At 40.1% G+C, this 23,705-nt stretch overlaps 1 protein-coding gene across 1 annotated transcript in view; it reads left to right on the top strand.

Annotated features, from left to right (window-relative positions):
• nf2b (NF2, moesin-ezrin-radixin like (MERLIN) tumor suppressor b) overlaps positions 1-23,705 on the top strand; it is a 61,832-nt gene that overhangs the window by 28,673 nt on the left and 9,454 nt on the right. Inside the window, exons 6-14 of the mRNA XM_073053573.1 lie at positions 1,397-1,465; positions 3,565-3,647; positions 4,521-4,596; positions 6,786-6,923; positions 12,336-12,410; positions 15,104-15,217; positions 15,323-15,445; positions 21,880-22,097; positions 23,286-23,388. Coding sequence (XP_072909674.1) covers positions 1,397-1,465; positions 3,565-3,647; positions 4,521-4,596; positions 6,786-6,923; positions 12,336-12,410; positions 15,104-15,217; positions 15,323-15,445; positions 21,880-22,097; positions 23,286-23,388 — 999 coding nt within the window. The remainder of the gene's footprint in view (positions 1-1,396; positions 1,466-3,564; positions 3,648-4,520; positions 4,597-6,785; positions 6,924-12,335; positions 12,411-15,103; positions 15,218-15,322; positions 15,446-21,879; positions 22,098-23,285; positions 23,389-23,705) is intronic.

Below are 23,705 nucleotides of genomic sequence, written 5' to 3'. Positions count from 1 at the left end.
TACATTGTTGTCCATCTGCCACCTTTTTCCATATACACTTAACAAGCCTATCTAATTTACTTGTATTCTTAACATGTTTTCTCACCTAACTTTGTATTGTCAGTAAAAGTGAATACATTGGAGATGAATTTTGATTCCAGCACGGCCTTGCTAACTCTAGCCATGTTAGTCCAGAAGCTAACCTAAGTCTTTGTGGCCAGGCAAATCCCAATGTGGTGCCTTTGTCACTGTTGTAGCTCATTTGTAAGATGTGGCAGACCATGAATGTTGATAAAATCAATGGTCACTGATGAATTGACAGCTTGTGTTTCCAGAACAGACTTTTCAGTCTGCCAAAATATTCCTGATGATCAGGGATATTTGGAAACATTTGGGGTGGGGTGCAAGATGAAGAATTTATCTTTAAAAATAATTGAAAAATCATTTACTTGGTGCAATTATTTAAAAACACAAATTTCCATCAATTATTGGTAAACATTTCCAGAGGAAATTTAACAATTTTGTGGAAATGTATGAGTTGCTTGATACATCATCTGTGTTTAGTGTAAAAGTTGAGAGGCCAGGCAGAGAACATTAGACTCCTTGGTTCAGCAGTTTATGAAGCACCTTGGACTTAATGCTGAGACCAGGAAGTTTTGTCTTCTTCCCATTTGTAGTATGTACATATCTGCCAGCTAATGATCAGCAAATTACAGTTCAGTTTGTTATGTTCCTCTTTCCTTAGCTAGCACACTGGGAATTGATTCAGTATTTCCAGAATTTGAGGCCATGGGTTAGTGCTTCTGAGTTTGGTAAATTCTACGAGATAAGTCATTTAATAGGCTGAATAGAATCTACACCTGCATAAATTGGCCCATAAAATACTTAATACTTTTTGATCATGATAATATTGCATAAAATTTACCTGAGTTTCCAACCCCCCCCCCCCCTTTCCATCCCACCCTCCCTGGCTATGTTTTAGTGAATGGTGTTACTTGAATATTCTGGGATTCCTACCCATGTAGGAGTCTTTTTCCCAAATTTGCTAATGCCCCTTTGCTTGCACCCATCACTCATAGCCTCTGTCTGCTCCAATTCTGCCTTGAAATCCTTTGGAACTAGTTAAGTCTTCCAAAATCACTAGAGAGTGCCTTATTTAAAATATTTTTAGCTTTATTTTATTATGTAGGGTAAACTTTGTATTTTATTAGAATACTGTAAATTTAAAAGTTCTGATGTGCTAAAACATGTTGTTAACTAATTGATCTGTGGTACCTGTGCATATTTTCCTGTCAAGTTTTAATGGAGAATGATAATGATTATGATCCAGAGAAGAAAATTGCTGTATATAGCAGCACTAAACACATCATTACTTTGTTTGTGATTCTAAATTATGTTGTATTTGATTTCTTTTCAGTATGGAGACTACGATCCAAATTTTCATAAACCTGGTTTCTTGGCTCAGGATGAACTACTACCAAAGAGAGTAGGTCCAGCAACTTTCAGTGAAGCCCTTTACTTTTGTTAGATAATGCATAATATATTTTTAGAAATGATTTTTTACTTACTTATTATTGCTCTGGGGATTATCAGAATCGGGCTGCTATCAGAGTCAGATTGCTATTGCAGACGTGTATATTGTGAAGTTTCTGTTTTGTGGCAAGAGTGCAGGGCATAACATTTGATGTAAATTAATATTGAAAAAAGAGGAACAAGGTAGTAGTGTTCATGGCTTCATGGACTGTTCAGAAAACTGATGGCAACTGGGAAGAAGCTGTTCCTAAAATGTTGAATGTGAGTCTTCAGACTCCTGTTTTTCTTTCCTCGTAGTAAAGAGAAGAGGCCATGCATATCCTGGGTGGTGAGGGGTCCTAGTGATGGATCTTGTAGCCTTGATGCAGAACCTCTTGAAGATGTTCTCCGTGATGAGTAGGGTTGAGCATGTGATGGTGTTGGCTGAGTCTACAACCCTCTGTAGTCTCTAGGTTTTAATGTCATATAAACATAAAATATTGAAGGAAGACATTGATAGGATGCAGAAGTGGGCTGAGAAGTGGCAGATGGAGTTTAACCCAGAGAAGTGTGAGGTGGTACACTTTGGAAGGACAAACTCCGTGGCAGAGTACACAGTAAATGGTAGGATACTTGGGAGTGTGGAGGTGCAGACGGATCTGGGGGTACATATCCACAGATCCCTGAAAGTTGCCTCACAGGTAGATAGGGTAGTTAAGAAAACTTATGGAGTGTTAGCTTTCATAAGTCGAGGGATAGAGTTTAAGAGTCCCAAGGTAATGATGCAGCTCTATAAAACTCTGATTAGGCCAGAGTACTGTGTCCAGTTCTGGTCGCCTCACTATAGGAAGGATGTGGAAGCATTGGAAAGGGTACAGAGGAGATTTACCAGGATGCTACCTGGTTTAGAGTGTATGCATTATGATCAGAGATTAAGGGAGCTAGGGCTTTACTCTTTCGAGAGAAGGAGGTTGAGAGGAGACATGATAGAGGTATACAAGATGTTAAGAGGAATAGACAGAGTGGACAGCCAGTGCTTCTTCCCCAGGGCACCACTGCTCAATACAAGAGGACGTGGCTTTAAGGTAAGGGGAGGAAAATTCAAGGGGGATATTAGAGGAAGGTGTTTTACTCAGAGTGGTTGGTGTGTGAAATGCACTGCCCAAGTCAGTGGTGGAGGCAGATATACTAGTAAAATTTAAGAGACTACTAGACAGATATATGAAGGAATTTAAGGTGGAGGGTTATATGGGAGGCATGGTTTAAGGATCGGCGCAACATTGTGGGCCGAATGGCCTGTACTGTGCTGTATTTTCTTTGTTCTTTTGAATACAAAATTATTCAAATTGTAAATCACATTTTGATAAATTGACCCAAAATGTTCTAGAAATAAAAGCATTAATTATAGTGTGGAATGAGGTCATTTGGCTTTATACCTTCATGAACTCTTAGGTAGGATTATCCAATTAATCCTGCTGGCTTTTTCCCCATTGCCCTGTAATATTTTGCCCTCTAGATAACTAATTTTGTTTAATGTTACTGTAAATTTACAATCTATCATTCTGTCAGGCACAGCCTTCCAGATCCTAAAAAATATCTTTTTAATAATTTTTTTATTATATCTCCTTGAGTTTTACAGTAGTTATTTTTGTAAATAGTTAATATTGCTGAAGGGCTGCTACAGAATCTTGATTTTTAAAAAAAAATCAAAAATGAATAAGAAACTGTAAAACAGTAATGGATATTAATTCGTAAATAAATGTTAATGTAACCACTGTGCTGTGATCGATGTTTTTTTAAGCAAGAAGCAGGTTTTCTTTGTTTCAATGGATTAGGCAGATATTTAAAAACTAGATTAATGTAGTCTGTTGTTTGTTTGAACAACAATTTCTTATTTTCCATTTTGCACAGTATGCCACCACTGAATATGTGTCACTTCTTTATTCTACTTTAACACAGGCAATATTGATCCCTTAGATATGTTATGGAAATATTTTTAATGCTATACATGAATTCTAGCCTTGAAAGTGACGTTTGATGAAAGTTTACTTTTTATATTGCCTTTTTTTTTAGGTCCTTAAACAATATCAGATGACAGCAGACATGTGGGAAGAAAAGATAACAGCCTGGTATGCTGAACACAGGGGAATTGCGAGGTAAGCATCACTACATCTAGTAGGATCTTATGATTGTATATATTTTTTAATTTGGTTATATATTCTGTGTTCTGGAAGTAAAAAGTCTCCGATTTTGAAGGAAAAGTGATTTGGGGAAAAAAAAATTCAGAACAAGAACAGTCAAATAGCTTAAATCTGCGCACTTAATTATTTTTACACTTGCTCTAATCAAACATGCAATCACATTTAAATTTGTCATTACTTACTTATGAAATCCATTAAATAATTAATAATCATTTTGTAGTGTTAGCCCGGTATCATGTATTTTGCAATAACCTAATCATTAAGCTTGTTTCTTAATAACAAATTTTTGAAATACAGACACATTGATTGTTACATAACCTCCATCTCAGTGGCTATAGATCAGGCAGTGTAATTCCTTGGGGATTTGGCATCAGCTCTAGCTTGGTGTTAATTTGTGACCTTCATGGAATTGAGGTTTTGTTAATGCAGTGAAATATCTCAAGGTCATGTTCTGCTTTTTTAATGTTGACTTAATTTCAGATAATTTTAGTCTGTCTGGCATAACTTACTTATTGACATTTGAAATTTAATGCTCCCCAAGATTACCTCAAGGCTATTTGGCAGCATTATCAATCACTTCCTGCCCATTATTTGGAGTTGCTTGATTTGAGTTTTTAATTCTTCTTTGTTTCTCCTTTGGCCAGTACGATTTGGTTTAGTTATACTGATAAGTGGTTAAAATAAGTGTAAAACAAGCAATCCAATAAATACTATGATCCTATGCTTTTTAATTGTAAAAATAATCTAACCATGATACTGCCAAGCAAATGTACTAACCTCTCTTTTCATTTGTGTACAACTTTTTAAATTATTATCCACTTTTGATAGAGATGAAGCTGAAATGGAATATTTAAAGATTGCACAAGACCTAGAAATGTACGGAGTAAATTATTTCCCTATCACGGTATGTATTTTGTAATACTGAAATTGTAAAGTGCATGAATTATAGCAGGATGCCAGTGTAGTTATTAGCGCAATGCTTTAGAGTACCAGCGAATTGGGTTCAATTCCTGCCGCTGCCTGTAAGGAGTTTGTATGTTCTCTGGGTGACCGTGTAGATTTTCTCCGGGTACTGCATTTTCCTCTCACAGTCCAAACATGTATCATTTGGTAGGTTAATTGGTCATTGTAAATTGTCCTGTGATTTGGCTAGGATTAAATCGGAGGATTACTGGATAGTGCAAACCAAAGGGACCTATTTTGCACTGTATCTCAATAAGTAAATAAACAAACCAACATACCCAGGCGAAACCACTCAAAATCAAAGGGCTTTTTGCTTGATCTTTTTACCATAAGCTGTGTCTTTAAAATTTTTGTTTACTTTTGTCAGAATAGCATACTTTTACTGCAGCAATTATGCAGGAAGCGGTATTCCTGCACAAAAAAATATTTAGAGGCTGTTCACTATGTAACAGGAAGAAGGTACAGGAGCCTTGGGTCCCACACCCATCAGACTCCTGAACGTGCTTCACCTCAGCACTGAACTGATCCACAACCTATGGACTCCCTTTCAAGGGCTCTGCAACTCGTGTTCTCAGTGTTATTTATTATTATTATCTTGCATTTGCACACATTGTCATCTTTTGCACATTGGTTGCTTGGCAGTCTTTGTAGTTTTTCAATGATCCTATTGTATTTCATTGTTCCACTGTGAATGCCTGCAAGAAAATGAATCTCAGGTTAGTATATGGTGCTATATAGAGTACAGGGCAAAAGTCTTAAGCACATATAAAAGTCTTGAGCTCCTTTGAACTCTTACAATGTAAAAAGCTACTGGCAAATCTGAGTTTTGTGTGTAGGCTATTTTGTTACACAATAGATGATGCTTTCAACTTTAAATTTGATTATTCAAATATAGTGTTGTTGTTAATGATCAAAAATTACATTTGAAAAATCATTGTTACCACCATCAAAGGCCATGGAATAAAAAGGACTGCATTTCATAGATTTAAAAAAAAAGTAAACAACAAGGAAAAGGGAGAGTAACAGTGAAAGGTTATTAGATATCTCTTGGGGGAGGGAGGTCCACTGTTTTTTTGTTTTTTTTATAAATGACATGGGTATAAAGAGAACAATTGCATTGTGAACTGCGATTAAAAGCCAGCAGAGGACTGATGTGGAAATGTATGTGGATCAGCCATTAAGACGAGCAGGATTGGTTGAGAAAGTTGGGATCCTGGATTTTATAAATGGAGGCAAAGGTATTCAAGAGAATGGAAGTCAAAAAGCAGTTTGTCAAACATTGCTTCAGCCACAATTGGAGTACATTGTCAGTTTTCTGGGCACAACGTTCAGGGAAGATGTAAAGACTATGGAAGAGATGTACTGAAATGCTTCCAGAGATTGACTTCAGTAACGTGAATAGCATGGAGAAGCTGAGGTTGTTCTGGGAAGTTGCAAAGTTATCTGATTATTTTAAAACATAATTGGTATAGATAGTCTAGATAAAGAAAATGTTCCCATTGAACAAAAAGCCATTGAATGAAGATAACAGACAGAAGAGCTAAAAGTGACGCGAATGAGCCAATTCTTAAAAGCAAGGCAGTGTGATTGCTTTTATGTAGAGTTGCTACATAGTCAAGTCAACTGTGAGTTTGTAATTTACTATGAAGATCTTCTGTTGGTAATACGTTTTTCGACAAGTGTTGTCAGTGACACTGAAGTTGCTTTTGCAATAGAGCAGGTTGCAAATGGAACTTCAATCTTGAATAGTTTTCCTACCCTTCAGCTTGATTGGGAAGAGCATGTACCTTCCTGATGTGCATGGAGCATTCACTCATAGTAATTAATTGTCACTTGTGTTAGAAATTCTAGAAAATGGGAATATTCAACTTGCTTTTGAAGCTACAGGTTAATAAATATCCACAGACAATGCTTATACCATAAGGTAGCTATTACTACAGAAACTTAAAGTAACTATTGAAGTGATCATGTTGTCTATGAGAAAGTTAATGTTTCTAGATAAAGATATTTCAGCAGAGCTGTTGAATAGACAATATTTGAATAACATTTTCAGTTGTATGCAAAAGTTCTTCATAAATGTTTTGAATATAAATGATTTTTAATACAACTATATTTAAAAATCTATAAAAGCAAAATAAAAAGGATACTGACTTGCTACTTGGAGTCGATGCACTTGGTCTTCATATCTACATCCCTGACAACAAGCTATCATCTAAAAAGTCATTTGCGTGGAGTGGAATCAGAAACATTTCCTACAGTGAGAAAGAGGTAAAAAGCATTTGAGTCTGTTTACTGTGATTTCTTTGTAAAAATTCTGTAAATTAAAATATATGATTACATATGTCATAAACACATAGGAATCCTATTAGGTAAAACAATATGCTTACATCAGTTGATTTTTAATTAACTATTTGCAGAAAGCTTACAATTTGGTCAGACAGAATTTGGATTTGAGATGCATTTATTTTATGACCATTATATCTTAATGGTGATCTGTTAATCATTTTGGCTGGTAACAATTTGTTTTGGGCACTATTATCACTGAAGGATGAAAGTAAATGGGTTATAACCATATAACCATATAACAATCGCAGCACGGAAACAGGCCATTCTGGCCCTTCTAGTCCGTGCCGAACTCTTAATCTCACCTAGTCCCACCTACCCGCACTCAGCCCATAACCCTCCACTCCTTTCCTATCCATATACCTATCCAATTTTACCTTAAATGACACAACTGAACTGTCCTGTACTACTTCTACAGGAAGCTCATTCCACACAGCTATCACTCTCTGAGTAAAGAAATACCCCCTCGTGTTTCCCTTAAACTTTTGCCCCCTAACTCTCAAATCATGTCCTCTCGTTTGAATCTCCGCTACTCTCAATGGAAACAGCCTATTCACGTCAACTCTATCTATCCCTCTCAACATTTTAAATACCTCGATCAAATCCCCCCTCAACCTTCTACGCTCCAATGAATAGAGACCTAACTTGTTCAACCTTTCTCTGTAACTTAAGTGCTGAAACCCAGGTAACATCCTAGTAAATCGTCTCTGCACTCTCTCTAATTTATTGATATCTTTCCTATAATTCGGTGACCAGAACTGTACACAATATTCCAAATTTGGCCTTACCAATGCCTTGTACAATTTTAACATTACATCCCAACTTCTGTACTCAATGCTCTGATTTATAAAGGCCAGCGTTCCAAAAGCCTTCTTCACCACCCTATCTACATGAGACTCCACCTTCAGGGAACTATGCACTGTTATTCCTAGATCTCTCTGTTCCACTGCATTCCTCAATGCCCTACCATTTACCCTGTATGTTCTATTTGGATTATTCCTGCCAAAATGTAGAACCTCACACTTCTCAGCATTAAACTCCATCTGCCAACGTTCAGCCCATTCTTCTAACCGGCATAAATCTCCCTGCAAGCTTTGAAAACCCACCTCATTATCCACAACACCTCTTACCTTAGTATCATCAGCATACTTACTAATCCAATTTACCACCCCATCATCCAGATCATTTATGTATATTACAAACAACATTGGGCCCAAAACAGATCCCTGAGGCATCCCGCTAGTCACCGGCCTCCATCCCGATAAACAATTATCCACCACTACTCTCTGGCATCTCCCATCTAGCCACTGTTGAATCCATTTTATTACTCCAGCATTAATACCTAACGACTGAACCTTCTTAACTAACCTTCCATGTGGAACTTTGTCAAAGGCCTTGCTGAAGTCCATATAGACTACATCCACTGCCTTACCTTCGTCAACATTCCTCGTAACTACTTCAAAAAATTCAATAAGGTTTGTCAAACATGACCTTCCACGCACAAATCCATGCTGGCTACTCCTAATCAGATCCTGTCCAGCCAGATAATTATAAATACTATCTCTAAGAATACTTTCCATTAATTTACCCACCACTGATGTCAAACTGACAGGTCTATAATTGCCAGGCTTACTTCTAGAACCCTTTTTAAACAATGGAACCACATGAGCAATACGCCAATCCTCCGGCACAATCCCCGTTTCTAATGACATCTGAAAGATCTCCGTCAGAGCTCCTGCTATCTCTACACAAACTTCCCTCAAGGTCCTGGGGAATATCCTGTCAGGACCCGGAGATTTATCCACTTTTAAATTTCTTAAAAGCGCCAGTACTTCCACCTCTTTAATTGTCATAGGTTCCAGAACTTCCTTACTTGTTTCCCACACCTTACACCATTCAATATCCTTCTCCTTAGTGAATACCGAAGAGAAGAAATCGTTCAAAATCTCTCCCATCTCCCTCGGCTCCACACATAGCTGACCACCCTGATTCTCTAAGGGACCAATTTTATCCCTCACTATCCTCTTGCTTTTAATATAACTGTAGAAGCCTTTTGGATTTACTTCCACCTTATTTGCCAAACCAAACCCGTAACTTCTTTTAGCTTTTCTAATTTTTCTTAAGTTTCCTTTTACATTCTTTATATTCCTCGAGCAATTCCTTTACTCCATGCTGCCTATATCTATTGTAGACATCCCTCTTTTTTCAAACCAAATTTCTAATATCCCTTGAAAACCATGGCGCTTTCAAACCTTTAACCTTTCCTTTCAACCGAACAGGAACAAAAAGATTCTGTACCCTCATAATTTCACCCTTAAATGACCTCCATTTCTCTATTACATCCTTCCCATAAAACAACTTGACCCAATCCACTCTCTCTAAATCCCTGCGCATCTCCTCAAAGTTAGCCTTTCTCCAATCAAAAATCTCAACTCTAGGTCCAGTCCTGTCCTTCTCCATAATTATATTGAAGCTAATGCTATTGTGATCACTGGACCTGAAGTGCTCCCCAACACATACATCTGTCAGCTGACCTATCGCATTCCCTAACAGGAGATCCAACACTGCCCCATCTCTAGTCGGTACTTCTATGTATTGTTGCAAAAAACTATCCTGCACACATTTCACAAACTCTAAACCATCCAGCCCTTTTACAGAATGAGCTTCCCAATCTATGTGTGGAAAATTAAAATCTCCCACAATCACCACTTTGTGTTTACTACAAATATCTGCTATCTCCTTACACATTTGCTCTTCCAACTCACGCTCCTCATTAGGTGGCCTATAATACACTCCTATCAGTGTTACTACACCTTTCCCATTCCTCAATTCCACCCAAATAGCCTCCCTAGAGGAGCTCTCTAATCTATCCTTCCAAAGCACCGCCATAAGATTTTCTCGGACAAGCAATGCAACACCTCCTCCTCTGGCCCCTCCTACTCTATCACGCCTGAAGCAACTAAATCCAGGAATATTTAGTTGCCAATCACACCCTTCCTGCAACTATGTTTCACTAATAGCTACAACGTCATAATTCCAGGTATCAATCCACACTTTAAGCTCATCCACCTTTCTTACAATGCTCCTAGCATTAAAATAGATACATTTAAGATACTCTCCACCTCCTCCTCTCTTTTCATCCCTAGCAATGCATTCAAATTTATTATCCTTTTCTTTCTTCTCCCCTACAACTTCGGGCTGAGCGCATCCCTTCTCCATCACCTGCCTTTCCTCCCTCACGCACTGTCTACTTACTTGCTCTACTGGTGAACTAACCTCCTCTCCCATAGTTTCCTCAAATTGATTTCCGCCCCCCCATCTTACTAGTTTAAAGTCTGCCCTGTAGCCCTAGCAAACCTCCCCGCTAGGATATTGGCCCCCCCAGGATTCAAGTGTAACCCGTCCTTCTTGAACAGGTCACGCCTGCCCCAGAAGAGGTCCCAATGATCCAGAAACTTGAATCCCTGCCCCCTGCTCCAATCCCTCAACCACGCATTCATCCTCCACCTAATTCCATTCCTACTCTCACTGTCGCGTGGCACAGGCAGTAATCCCGAGATTACTACCTTTGCGGTCCTTCTTCTTAACTGCCTTCCTAACTCCCTATACTCTCGTTTCAGGACCTCTTCCCCTTTCCTACCTATGTCATTGGTACCTACATGTACCACGACCTCTGGCTTCTCACCCTCCCACTTCAGGATATCTTGGACGCGATCAGAAACGTCCCGGACCCTGGCACCAGGGAGGCAAACTACCATCCGGGACTCCCGATCACCTCCACAGAACCGCCTGTCTGAACCCCTGACTATCGAGTCCCCTATTACTATGGTCCTCTTTCTTCTATCCCTACCCTTCTGAGCTACAGGGCCGTCCTCTGTGCCGGAGGCCCGGCCACTGTCGCTTCCTCCAGGTAGGCTGTCCCCCCCAACAGTACTCAAACATGAGTACTTATTGTCAAGGAGTACAGCCACTGGGGTACTCTCTAGTACCTGCCCCTTCCCTTTCCTGACCGTGACCCACCTATCTGCCTCCCGTGGCCCCGGAGTGACCACCTGCCTGTAACTCCTCTCTATCACCTCCTCACTCTCCCTGACCAGGCGAAGGTCATCGAGCTGCAGCTCCAGTTCCCTAACTCGGTCCCTCAGGAGCTGCAGTTCGACACACCTGGCGCAGATGAGGACGTCCGGGAGGCTCGGAGACTCCAGGACCTCCCACATCCGACACCGAGAACAACAAGCTGCCCTCACACTCATACTTCCCGAATAACTGAAAATAACAAGGAGGACTAAAAGATAAGCCTACTGTGCCCTCTTCCGCCTAAGCCCTCTGAGCCCAAGCCCTACACTCTGCTCCCGGCTCACTCCGCTGCCCGCAAACGAAGCTGCCCGCTGCTTAAGGCTGCGTTCTTTTTATATCTTTCCTCCTTCCCAGGCCTCCTTCACGCGCCTGCGCAGTCCCGCCTCTCAGAACTCCGATCTGAGAAGCAATTTGAAAATGGCCGCTGCCGCACTTCTTCTCAAAGCCTCGCTGTCCTCTTCCAAAAGAGAACTAACTCACTCCTTCTCTCCTTTTTATATCTTCCCTCCTTCCCAGGCCTCCTTCACGCGCCTGCGCAGTCCCGCCTCTCAGAACTCCGATCTGAGAAGCAATTTGAAAATGGCCGCCGCCGCACTTCTTCTCAAAGCCTCGCTGTCCTGTTCCAAAAGAGAACTAACTCACTCCTTCTCTCCTTTTTATATCTTCCCTCCTTCCCAGGCCTCCTTCACGCGCCTGCGCAGTCCCGCCTCTCAGAACTCCGATCTGAGAAGCAATTTGAAAATGGCCGCCGCCGCACTTCTTCTCAAAGCCTCGCTGTCCTCTTCCAAAAGAAGACAGGTTGCACATAATGTTTTTACATTGTCCAAGTTTCCTTTTTCTGTCTCAGTTCTAATTTTTTTTCTATTTTTCATTGAGATATAAAGTGAAATGAGCAGTAGTCTGCTACCTATTTACCTACTTAAAAATAATGCTCAAAATTTATACTTGCAATTTAATTAGGGTCCAGAGCTAGCAAATTTAAAACGATCAGATTCCAAACAAACTATGAAATAACTTGTGATACAATTTCTTTATAAATAATACTTAACATATCAAATAAAGTGGTACAGTTAAGATACTGGCATGCAGAAAAAAGTGTTGTGTCACAATGCAATAGAGACTTTGATATATCTTAGCTTCATGTTGTCTTCAAATGCGCAATTAATCCAGAGCAAGGTTTTTCTAAACTAAATTGAAAGTTTATTTTTTTGCCGTAAAATATAGACTAACAATTTAAACCTAATGCTAACTTTTTTACAGTTTACCATCAAACCTTTGGACAAAAAGGCAGAGGTTTTCAAATTTTACTCTTCACAGCTCCGTGTAAATAAATTGGTGAGTGTATCTTATGAATTACATTAACAACTTTTATCTTCTCCTGTAATACTAAATGCAGTGAAACTTATTTACAGTAGTTTGTGCTTATTTATGATCAATTCAAGTTTGTAAAAATTGGAGCAATAAACTTCAGATGCTAGAAAACTGGAATAAAATTGTGTATGTGGTTCATCTGTAGAATTTTTTATTCCATAGGATTCTGAGTTCTAGATTATTGGGGGTACTTAAAGATGCACTTTTGAAAGGTCAGCAAATTGAGGGCATGGAAGAAGAGATGAGACTTAGAGCAGGTCAATCTTGCATCTGTTTTGCTATGCAGTAAATGACTTGCTGGTGGATCTCTGAGTTGTGCAGCATATTCAGGAGGAGATGAATTGTTGACATCTTGGGTCGAAATTCTGCATCAGGACCCTGCTGAGATCCTCCAGCATCTACAATCTCCTATTTTCCTATATTCCTGACAGCACTTGGAGGTTGAGTTCCTCTGCACAGAGCAAAACTGCTGATGTTTGAAGTTATAGTCTTCATCAGAACTGCAAAAGCAAGGAGATAACAGTTCCTGATTGCAAAAGGGGGTATGCGGATAAGCACGGGGAACATCTGATGGTGTGCAGAATTATCAAAGAAACTATTTAATTAGGAATAATGACCTGTGGGGAGGAGATAATGGGGCGGCACGTGAGCACATTTAGCACAACACCACAGTCCCGGTGACTTGGGTTCATTTCCTGCCGTTGCCTGTAAAGAGTTTGTACCTTCTCCCCGTGACCACGTGGGTTTCCTCTTGGTGCTCTGGTTTTCTCCCACAATTCAGTGACGTACCGGTTAGTAGGTTAATTGGTCATTGTCAATTGTCCCGCGATTAGTGTAGGGTTAAATCAGGAGATTGATGGGTGGCATAGCTCTAAGGCCTGCTCCGCTCTGTAATTCAATAAAGTAATAAAGAGCAAGTTGAACCACAAAGCTAGTCACCCGAGGGAGCTTTGTCACATAGTTTGTCATGAGTATATGGTAAAATCATCTGGAAGTGAGTAGAGGTGGGTACAATAACAGCACTTAAGAGACTTTTGGACAGGTGTGTGAATGGATTTGGGGGAAAGAGATATGGGTGAAATGTGGGCAAATGGGACAATCTGAGATGGTGATCTTGGTCAGCGTGGATTGGAGGAGTGAAAGGCCAGTTTCTGTGCTTTGTGACTCCAAAAGGCAACTAGATGCACAGGGTTGCCCTTGACATCCAAATCAAAAATGTACACCCTTAATTGGAAAGGTTTATTTGCACTTGGTACTCATGATGTTTACCTTTTTCTCTACAGAAATGGCTGAACGTTTCTGTTTCAATTTGATTCTTTTATTTCCTCTTCTGTTGTGAACTGCCAGTTTTTAAACAAATTGTTATCTTGGTAGCTTTGATCTGCATCCCACCAACTCTCCTCTGCGGTATAACCATTTTTAACCTCCACATTTCCAATTCTGATAAAGGGTTCTTGATTTGAAACATGTGTTGTTTGACTTGTTGAGTAGTAGATGTTGAATACTTTGTAGTAGATAAGCCAAGCTGTGATATTGCTATAAATGTCTGCTTCCTACCATTTAAAAAATGATGGTTGGTACAATGAATTTTTTTGCCACTTTATTGGGTATCCATTATGCTTTTGTTGGTTTGGTTTAAATTGCTTTACTTGGGTGGTAGATGCTTGGAATTCTTTACCCTTGCTGTTGTGGGAGCTTAGTTGTTATGCTCATTCAAAATAGTGATGCATTTTTTTGGATATTTAGAAATGGAGAAATATTGGGTTAGTGCTAAAAATGGCATTTTGTACAAGATCAGATTTTGATAACTGGTGGCATAGACTCAAAAGGCTGCATGGACTCCTATCAAGCCCTTGTGATATTGCACAGTTGCTGCTTATCTACCCTATTGAGTTCAAGCTATTAGTTGCAGTGAGATGGCAAACACCCTTAGGTCTGAAGTCAGTTCCTGCTTTTTTTTTGTGTAACAGCCAGGGCAAAATAAAGTGTATTGCAATTCATCATCCTAGTTTTGGTATTCCCCATGATTCGATATTGCTTTCCACAGGAACCACCAATTCAACTGTCTTGTCTGCCTTTCAGTTAGTCCATTTATGCCTTGATATCAGAGCCACTCTGTTACCTCTTGAAGTTGTAAATGTGTTTAAGTGAATCTCCCTTGTAGAAAGCTATTTGAAAGCTCTTTAGAGATAATAATTTAAAAATGCCGGTATCAATAAATTTCATAACTATGCAATCTTAATGGAGATTTAAAAACAGGATTAAAAGGTGCAATTTAAATAAATAATTTATACTTGATTTAAAAAAAAAAATTTGGTTTCTTTCCTGTCTTAGGATGTTGTTAACATTCAATTGTGAAATAAATGTTTTAAAAATCTGAACCTGCATTGGATATGGATTTTTTTTTAAGTAGGCATACACTTTGAAAATGCGAACTGATTCAATATGTCTTCAAGCAGCCAATCGAATTTCTTACTGTAGCTACTCTATTAACATTCCTTGGTTTCCATAGCACTTTCTGTTCAGAAAAAGGAAGCTGTCTTTGTCATCTATGGGCATGACGAAAATAGACTTGCAGGGGGAGTCCATGTTATTTGAAAGACTATTTCATTCTGCCATAATAATGCCAAATCACCCTTTCTTTTGCTTGTTTTCAGATTTTGCAGTTATGCATTGGAAATCATGACTTGTTTATGAGAAGAAGAAAAGTAGATTCAATTGAAGTTCAGCAGATGAAAGCTCAAGCTAGAGAAGAAAAGGCTAGGAAAAAGGTTAGTCCATTCCATGTAAAATGATGCATGTGATAGTTTATTTAATGCTGGTCCATTGATGTGACAGGAGTATTTTCTCTGAAAGATGGATTACTATGATTTCAGATGGAACGTCAAAGGTTAGCCAGAGAGAAAAAGTTGAGGGAGGAGGCTGAGCGAGCAAAAGAAGATTTGGAGAGGCGACTTTATCAATTACAGGATGAGTCCAGGCTTGCGAATGAAGCACTGGTGAGTCATTGTGGAGCACAATTATAGACCGTCTGTAAATGTAAGTTCTGTTTTCTTTGTATATTTTGGTGTGGCACAGTCCTATGCAGAAATATTGTACTACTGGATTAACAAATAGTCTGTATTTCTTTATCTATGTCTGTGCCTAATGAATTGGAGCTCCTCATTTCAAAATATTTATGGAATTAATGCTGAGTAGATATATTATTCACCTGGTCTCTTGGAGTCGTAACATTACACTGGAAATGAAGTTCAAAATCTCTAAAAGTAGGGATTATTGTGAGATTACCAAAACATCTTACAGGCATTTCCAGGAAGTAATGGTCTTCAGACAATGAAAACTATAATTATGATGTAGCTAAAAAATGTAAGCTGGTGTGCAGCGTATGTCAGTGATCTGAGAACATTCTGAGTGTGATTGGGTGGAACTGAGCAGGAGAATGTAAAAGTTGATTGTGAATGTAGCTGTTGCAAGAATTGTCACAAAATTGGCAATGGCAGCGTAAACTATAAGCTTTAGTCCTTTATAATCAAGGAATATGAACTAGGCTGTTTTGTGCCTGGTTTATGGGAGTCAACAAGTTTTTAAGGCTGAATGTAAATTAAACTGGTGTATATTTGTCACATCTTCTAAGGAATATAGATAAACAATGAGAGGCAAAGTGTACAGATCATTGGCTTGTTTGAACTTGTGGGTGCAAATGCTTGTGGGTGTGATGGATAATGGAATGTTTTTGTTGAGAATTGTTTAAAGTTTTCAGTTTTGGAAGACCAGTACTGAACTATTCTTAATTCCTAATTGACAGTTTGTTCCCTTGAAATTTCCATAGTGTGTTGTGAAAGAGTATAAAACTAGCAGCAGTAATTACAAACATACTAATTTCTGGCATTTCAAACAAATACATTTCTTGAGAACTTGTAACTAAAGATTGGTGGCTCTTTCAAAACTGACTCAAAATGCAGATTTGCATAGTTTTTTTTTCCAGAATGTCAGTGATGCGTGACATTTGGCTTTACTGAAAATGTCTAGACCCATTAATCAGTACTAAATATTAGATGTGTTATGAGATGGCTGCTAATCAAAGCAATGAATGGTAGCACTGAACTATTCTGTACAAAGCCTTTTGGTTAGTAGTAACCAGTTTTAACCATATATGTGCTATATGGCTGTCAAGATTGTGAACCCTCGTAAGGTGGCAGGGCCCGCTGAAGTACCGGGTTGGGCTCTGAAAATCTGCGCCGACCAACTGGTGGAGGTATTCAGACATCTTCAATCTCTTATTGCTACTGTTGGAAGTTCCCACCCCCTTCAAAAGGGCAACGATTATACCAGTGCGCAAGAAGAACAGTATGAGCTGAATTAATGAAGATCGTACAGTAGTACTCACATCTACAGTGATGAAATGCTTTAAGAGGTTGGTCATGGATTGGAAAGAACTACACCCACTGCAATGTGCCTGTCTACAGTAGACACGATCTCAATGGCTCTCCATTCAACCTTGGATCACCTGGACAATGCAAATAACTATCAGGGTGCTGTTTATTGACTACTGCTCAGCATTTAACATCATTATTTCTACAGTCCTGATCAAAAAGCTACAGAGCCTAAGCTTCTGTACCTCCCTCTGCAACTGGATCCTTGACTTCCTAACCAGAGACCCAGAATCTATGTGTATTGGAAATAACATCTCCACCTAGCTGATGATCAACGCTGACACCCCGCACGGATGTGTGCTTAGCTCACTGCTGTTGTCGTAGTTTCTTGTGCCCCACAAACGACCAGGAGACACAGAAGATTCTTCAAGAAGTGTTAAACTTAAATTTGCAGATCAAAGCTGAGACAGTCAGTGAGCTAGTCGCTGATTGCCCACCGATCCTTGTGCATAGCATTTTTTTATAGCAATCTCCTGGTTTAGTTGCATTAGCATATCCAATCGGTCTACAGTTGCGTAAGAGTCCGTGCACAAAAGCCCCAATGAACTCAAGCACTTATTCCCAAATCTCGGGTTAAACTATAATTTTCTGCGCCAAGACCTCAAAGTATTCTCTCCCTGTTACCCTGGGCCGCTGAGCCAAAAACCTGTCCCTTTGTACCTGAGACGGAAAAAAAACTCAGAAGCCCTTACAATCTACTCCCACACTGTCGTTTTGCTCTTGTTCATCCTGCAGGTGTTGTAGGCTGTAACAATACATCTTCGGTGCTTCTTTCTCCACTAAGCTTGCTTTAGTAATTGTCACGAGCATCGGAAATTGTTTGGTTGCACACGCACTACAAGAGACTTGAGACAAGGAAGAAAACAGTACAGCACAAGCGCACAGCTCAACAATACAGTACTGACAGTTATTGCCATTTTAGTCAGCCATGCTCCCCATTTCTAACCAGTCAAATAACTGATGTCTGAACCCTGCATTCGGTTTAACTTGCTTTCTTAGACTTTTCAACTTATACATTGCCTTAGTAAACGATCCTTCTGGACTAGTGTTATTTGGTATAAAAGTACAGCACTTCTCTCCAAACATCACACAAACTTCTACCTCCTCTGTACCCCTCCTTGGGACTTCCAGTCCTGTCTGGGCTGTTAGAATTTAGTCTGTTCCTGATAGGGGATTTGTGGGAATGCTCCTCCAAAGACGTTGATTATTGACATGGGGTTTTCCGGCCCTTGTCTTACAGTATGATCGGTTCCTTCATATAGTGGTGCTTCATCCAGTTCGATGGCTGTACTCGGACCGGTGGTTGCTGGCAGCATCTTTTTGCTTTTCTCTTTTTCCTTCTTTTTGAGTTCTTCGAGCTGCATTTGTATTAACTTTCTTTGCACCTCTTCCTGCTGCTCAGCCAACCTTTGTTTGTCTTTCCGGTATTTCTCAACCGCATGGACTACATGGTCTCTAAATTCTTGTGGGGTCATTGACGTCAGCCCAACCACTTCCTCCAGTTTGGATTTTACTTGCGGAGGCATTGCATCCAAAATGCTATGTTGGAACAGTGTGGTGATAAATAAGCTATTTTCCCACCTCTTGCTCAGTCTCCAGTCTCCACCTTTTCAACTGGTTTTCTACGTAGGCTGCTGGGTTTTCAGTGTCTCCCAGTGGATCCCCCTTTAAGGCTTTGGGGTCCACTTTGGCTGGATAAAGCTTCCTGAGGGCCTGCCATACCCTCTTCCTCACTCTGTCAAACCCGTCTCCATCAGTTCTCAGGTCGTTCGAGTTTACTATGCCAGCCATTTCCATTAGTTCGTTAAATTTGGAGGTTCCCATCAACCTTATCAATAGTGCCTTCAAATCTCCCATAGCCAATAATCGTCCTGCCGTTTCTGCTTCAAAGGCTCCAATCCATTTCCCTGCTTCTTCATGTAGATTGGGCAGAGTGTTTTTCAGCCCTTCTAGGTCCTGGGATCCCCAAGGGATATACTGCACTTGTCCTGATCCTTTAACTAACATCGGCATCATTCTTCCTCCTTCTTCCCACCTGCCCTGGCTCTCCTCCTCGCCTGACTCCCCATCTGTCTCAGGGTATGTCTTTACTGCCTCCCACACAAATTTCTCCGGGGTCCTCTTCTTCCCTCGGTTTCCCTGTGGAGTCCTTCCTTTCTGTCCTGATTCAATACTTGGTTGGCCCCTGGAGTATTTTTCACATCTCCTTTGGCAATCCCCTCTCAGTAACTTATCTAGCTCTCTCTCTACTTCCGCAAGTCGCTTCCCTACCGCTTCCTTCTGCTCTTCTCGGCTTCTGCCTCCTACCTCTTCCCGAAAGATTCTCGCATCCTCTCTCTCCACTTAACTCTTGCTCCTCCAATGAGTCACCTTCTCTTTCTTCCTGTCCGTGTCTGTACACCTGTGGCAGGGACTCCTCATGATCCTTACTCGTGCTTGATTCCCTTCTCTCTTGTGTTTCTCTAAGACTCTCGTCTCCTATCTTTTTTCCACTTCCTCTTGAATGCCTCAGCTCTTCCTGCCCTGATGAGCCACTTTCTTTTCTAGTCTGTTGATTTCTATGGTATAACCAATGCTCCTCATACTCCTTTTCCTCTCTCAAGTATTTCATCCGTTCAATCTCTTCTTTCATTTCTCTCTTTGCCAGTTCCACCTTTATCCTTTCTGCCTGTATCTCCTTCCATATTGCCGCTTTTTCCTTCCTGTATTGTCTTTTTTCCTCCTCATTATCCCAAACTTGTACTTCTCCCTGCATGTTTACTGTACCTGTCAGCAGGGGGCACTGCTTAGGGGTTCCTTCCTCATTATAGGGAAGGGGCCTTTCTGTTTCTTTCACGTCCGGGTACGGAGCTGAAGCCAGCTTCTCACTGTACCTCCCTCTAACAGGCTGTTTCTCCAGCACCTTAGTGTCTTCCTCGCTTGTAATCAATATTCTACCTGTCCTCCTCAGCCTTTCTCCCTCCGTTCTGAAGAGTTTTAGCACTTCCATTTCTCGTTCCCTTTTTTGCCCTCTTAGATTTATCTTTTGGTTTGTAATTTTTAATTAGTGCCTCCATTTCTTCGCACAAGCTTACATTAAACGTTCCTTCTCTTGGCCATTTTGTGACCAGGTTTTTGGTTCTTTTTTTCTCATTTTTCTGAAGTTTTTGTGATCTCATATTTATTTACCGGGATTTTTTTGCTCAGAATCTCTACTGCCGTTCCTTTACCTGTCATGTTGTTCTCTCTTTTTAAGGTATTTCAGAGATTCACAGTTTGTTTACTGGATAATATTATTTACTCTAATTCTATGCCTAGTCTATCGTCTATCTACCAGCGCTTTAAACTATATATTGGACTGTCCTTGTTTCCTATTCTGTTCTGCCTGTACAGACCTCTACTTAGAGCGGTATCCACAGAACTTTCTCTTTGCACCTCGTCTATTCAGACCCTTATCTCTTAAGGCGGTATCCACGGGGATTTTCTCTGTTTTTCCTTTCCTTGCCCGTTCAGACCTTCGTTTCATACGAAGCGGTATCCACAGGGACTTACCAAAACACCACGTGGAGTTTTTCTTCACTTAACTTCTTATTAGCTTACTTGTACTTACCCTCACTGCAGTGTTCTTGATCAATCCTCTGAGCCTCCTGTTAACCCCCAATTCTGCCAGATTCTTTGGACCGGAGAGACCCTTCGGCAGTGGTTCCACACTTCTGAGACTCCAAGACCTCCCCAAAACCAACAGAATTCTTAGTCCAAATTGTCTCAAAAAGCGCTTACCTTTTGTTTGGGCGCACCCTTAATTCTGTTAGCCCTGTGGGGTTCCCTAGAGGACTGGGAAGCATCCCCAATCTGCTGTTTCCTTTCTGCGGGTCTCTTTCCGATCCTGCCGACTGCGCCAATTTTTGTTGTGGTTTCTTGTGCCCCACAAACGACCAGGAGACGCAGAAGATTCTTCAAGAAGTGTTAAACTTTAATTTGCAAATCAAAGCTGAGACAGTTAGTGAGCTAGTCGCTGATTGCCCACCGATCCTTGTGCATAGCATTTTTTATAGCAATCTCCTGGTTTAGTTGCATTAGCATATCCAATCGGTCTACAGTTGCGTATCACCAGTACATCAGCTCCCGACTTCCCACTATTGTTTCTACCCATTAACTTAATCATGTTCTAATCTACCTTTTGGGCCACGTGTTACCTCATCCCTGGCCACAGTTATCTCTTAGCTAGCCTCTCATTAACACACCATTATCTTCTTATTTGGCTACATTCTTAAGTCACTGATGTGTTCAATAGTACAGAGACAATACAGAGATTTCATTCTCCTACTAAATTGGATACATACATAGCAAATAGCAAACACAAAGCTGACTACATAGTTTTGGTTACACAGCAAACAATGCAACTTTATACTCCAATACTGTACTGCCTTTACACCCATGATTGTGTGGCTAGGCATAGCTCAAATACCATGTATAAATTTGTTGATGATACAACCATTGTTGGTAGAATTTCATATGGTGAAAAAAGGGCATACAGGAGCGAGATATACCAATTAGTTCAATGATGTCACAGCAACAACCTTGTACTCATTTTCAGCATCCATCATTAATGACCCACGCCATCCAGGACATGCCTTCTTCTCATTGTTATTGTCAGGAAGGAGGTACAGAAGTCTGAAGGCATACACTCAATTATTTAGGAGTAGCTTCTTCCCCTCTGCCATTTTCTAAATGGACCTTGAACCCATGAACACTAACTCACTACTTTTATTTCTGTTTTTTGCACTACTAATTTTAAATTAACTACTTAATTGACATATACTTAATGCAATAAAGTTTTTTCTCTATATTTATTTATCATGTATTTCAATGTACTGCTGCCATGAGGTTAACTAATTTCATGACATACTCCTCTGATGTCAAACCTGATTGTGATTTTCTTTTGAGTTTATAGACCATGGGTAAAGCTCAAGTTTTATCACATACCGATACGTATTCAGGAAGTTAATGCTTTTTCTTAGATACGATCAGAGGAGACTGCTGACTTGCTTGCAGAGAAGGCACAGATTGCAGAAGAGGAGGCCAAGCTGCTCGCTCAGAAAGCTGCAGAAGCAGAGCAGGAGCGACAAAGGTTGGAAGTCACAGCCCTGAAGACAAAAGAGGAGAAGCGTCTAATGGAACAGAAGATGCGAGAAGCAGAGTTGATAGCTGTTAAGCTTGTGGAGGAATCAGAGAGGAGGTTTGTTAGCTTGCATTTTGGAAGTCATCTGTTTGCCTATGTGATAAATGATGTGCAGTATATTTTGTGGAAGTCAGTGTCGTCAGAGACTGACTACTAAACCTGTAAGTAAATCGGTTCACATTAAGTGTAATTGAGTTCAGGAGCCATGAGGTAATGTTAGAGCTATATAAGACCTAGGTCAGACCTCACATGGAGAACTCTGTTCAATTCTGGTCACTTCACTACAGGAAGGGTGTGGATACTATAGAGAGAGTACGGAGGAGATTTACAAGGATGTTGCCTAGATTGGAGGGAGTACCTTATGAGAATATGTTGAGTGCACTTGACCTTTTCTCCTTGGAGCGACGGAGGATGAGAGGTGACCTGATAGAGGTGTATAAGGTGATGAGGTGCATTGATTGTGTGGATAGCCAGAGGCTTTTTTCCAGGGCTGAAGTGGCTAACATGAGGGCATATAGTTTTAAGGTGCTTGGAAATAGGTACTGAGGGGATGACAGAGGTAAGTTTTTCCACACAGAGAGAGGTGGGTGCATGGACTACACTGCTGGTAGTGGTGGTGGAAGCGGATACAACTGGGTATTTTAATGGTCTCTTGGATAGATACATGGAGCTTAGAAAAATAGAGGGCTTTGCAATAGGGAAATTTTAGGCAGTTTCTAGAGTAGGTTACATGGTCGGCACAACACTGTGGGCTGAAGGGCCTGTAATGTGCTGTAATGATTATGTGAAAATCCTACAACTGTCAGTCTTTTCTCTTTCATCCTTTTGCCAGCATTCTTTCCCAAACCTATCTGTTGATCAGGCCAGTTTAAGAGATCAGAATTTAGAAATCAGAAAGTGAACCTGAGTCAAGGTGTCAGGAAAACTATCAAGTACTTCATAAAATAGAAAGGAGAGCCATGGTTACTACATAATTGCAACAGCATTGTCTGTCTTCCACAAGTAGATAATATTCTCTTAAATGGTCCTTCATTTAAGATAGTGTTTTTTTTTCCTGATGGGTATTGTGTAAATGTTCCTCGTGTAATCATAGCGCAAATTAAATGATGGTTGGTTTAGTGACTCATTGAAACCTGGAACACACTGTTGTTTTATCATTTCCAGAAGGAATATCTTAGCATTGTTCTTTTGTAGTGATGGAATAGTGTTATTATACAATCTTTAGTTTAAAAATATTTATTTCAGATCTAAGGAAGCAGAACAGCTCAAGCAAGATCTAACCGAAGCTCGAGAGGCAGAGAGAAGAGCCAAGCATAGACTGCTGGAGATCACAAAACCCAGTTATCCGGTATATGCAAAATTATGACTTGCAAGTATTTTTTGTGTGTATGTATGTTTAATTCACTTAATAACACAATTTATTCATTTAGAAAAGACATTTATGTTTCACATATATGGTTATTATTGATTCCCTATACTATTATGAACGAACGTACTTGCATAATACAGAATAACGTGCAATTTGTCTTAGGGTGAAATGCACCTCAGAAGTTAATTTGTTGATTGAATTAGTTTAGCAATACAGGTGTCCCCCACTTTACGAATGTTCGCTTTACGCCACTTCGTTTTTACAAAAGACCGACATTAGTAACCTGTTCTCGTATT

This window comes from Hemitrygon akajei, chromosome 8 (assembly GCF_048418815.1).
Source record: "Hemitrygon akajei chromosome 8, sHemAka1.3, whole genome shotgun sequence".
Classification (NCBI taxonomy): domain Eukaryota; kingdom Metazoa; phylum Chordata; class Chondrichthyes; order Myliobatiformes; family Dasyatidae; genus Hemitrygon; species Hemitrygon akajei.
This window is presented reverse-complemented; position numbering and strand designations above follow the sequence as displayed.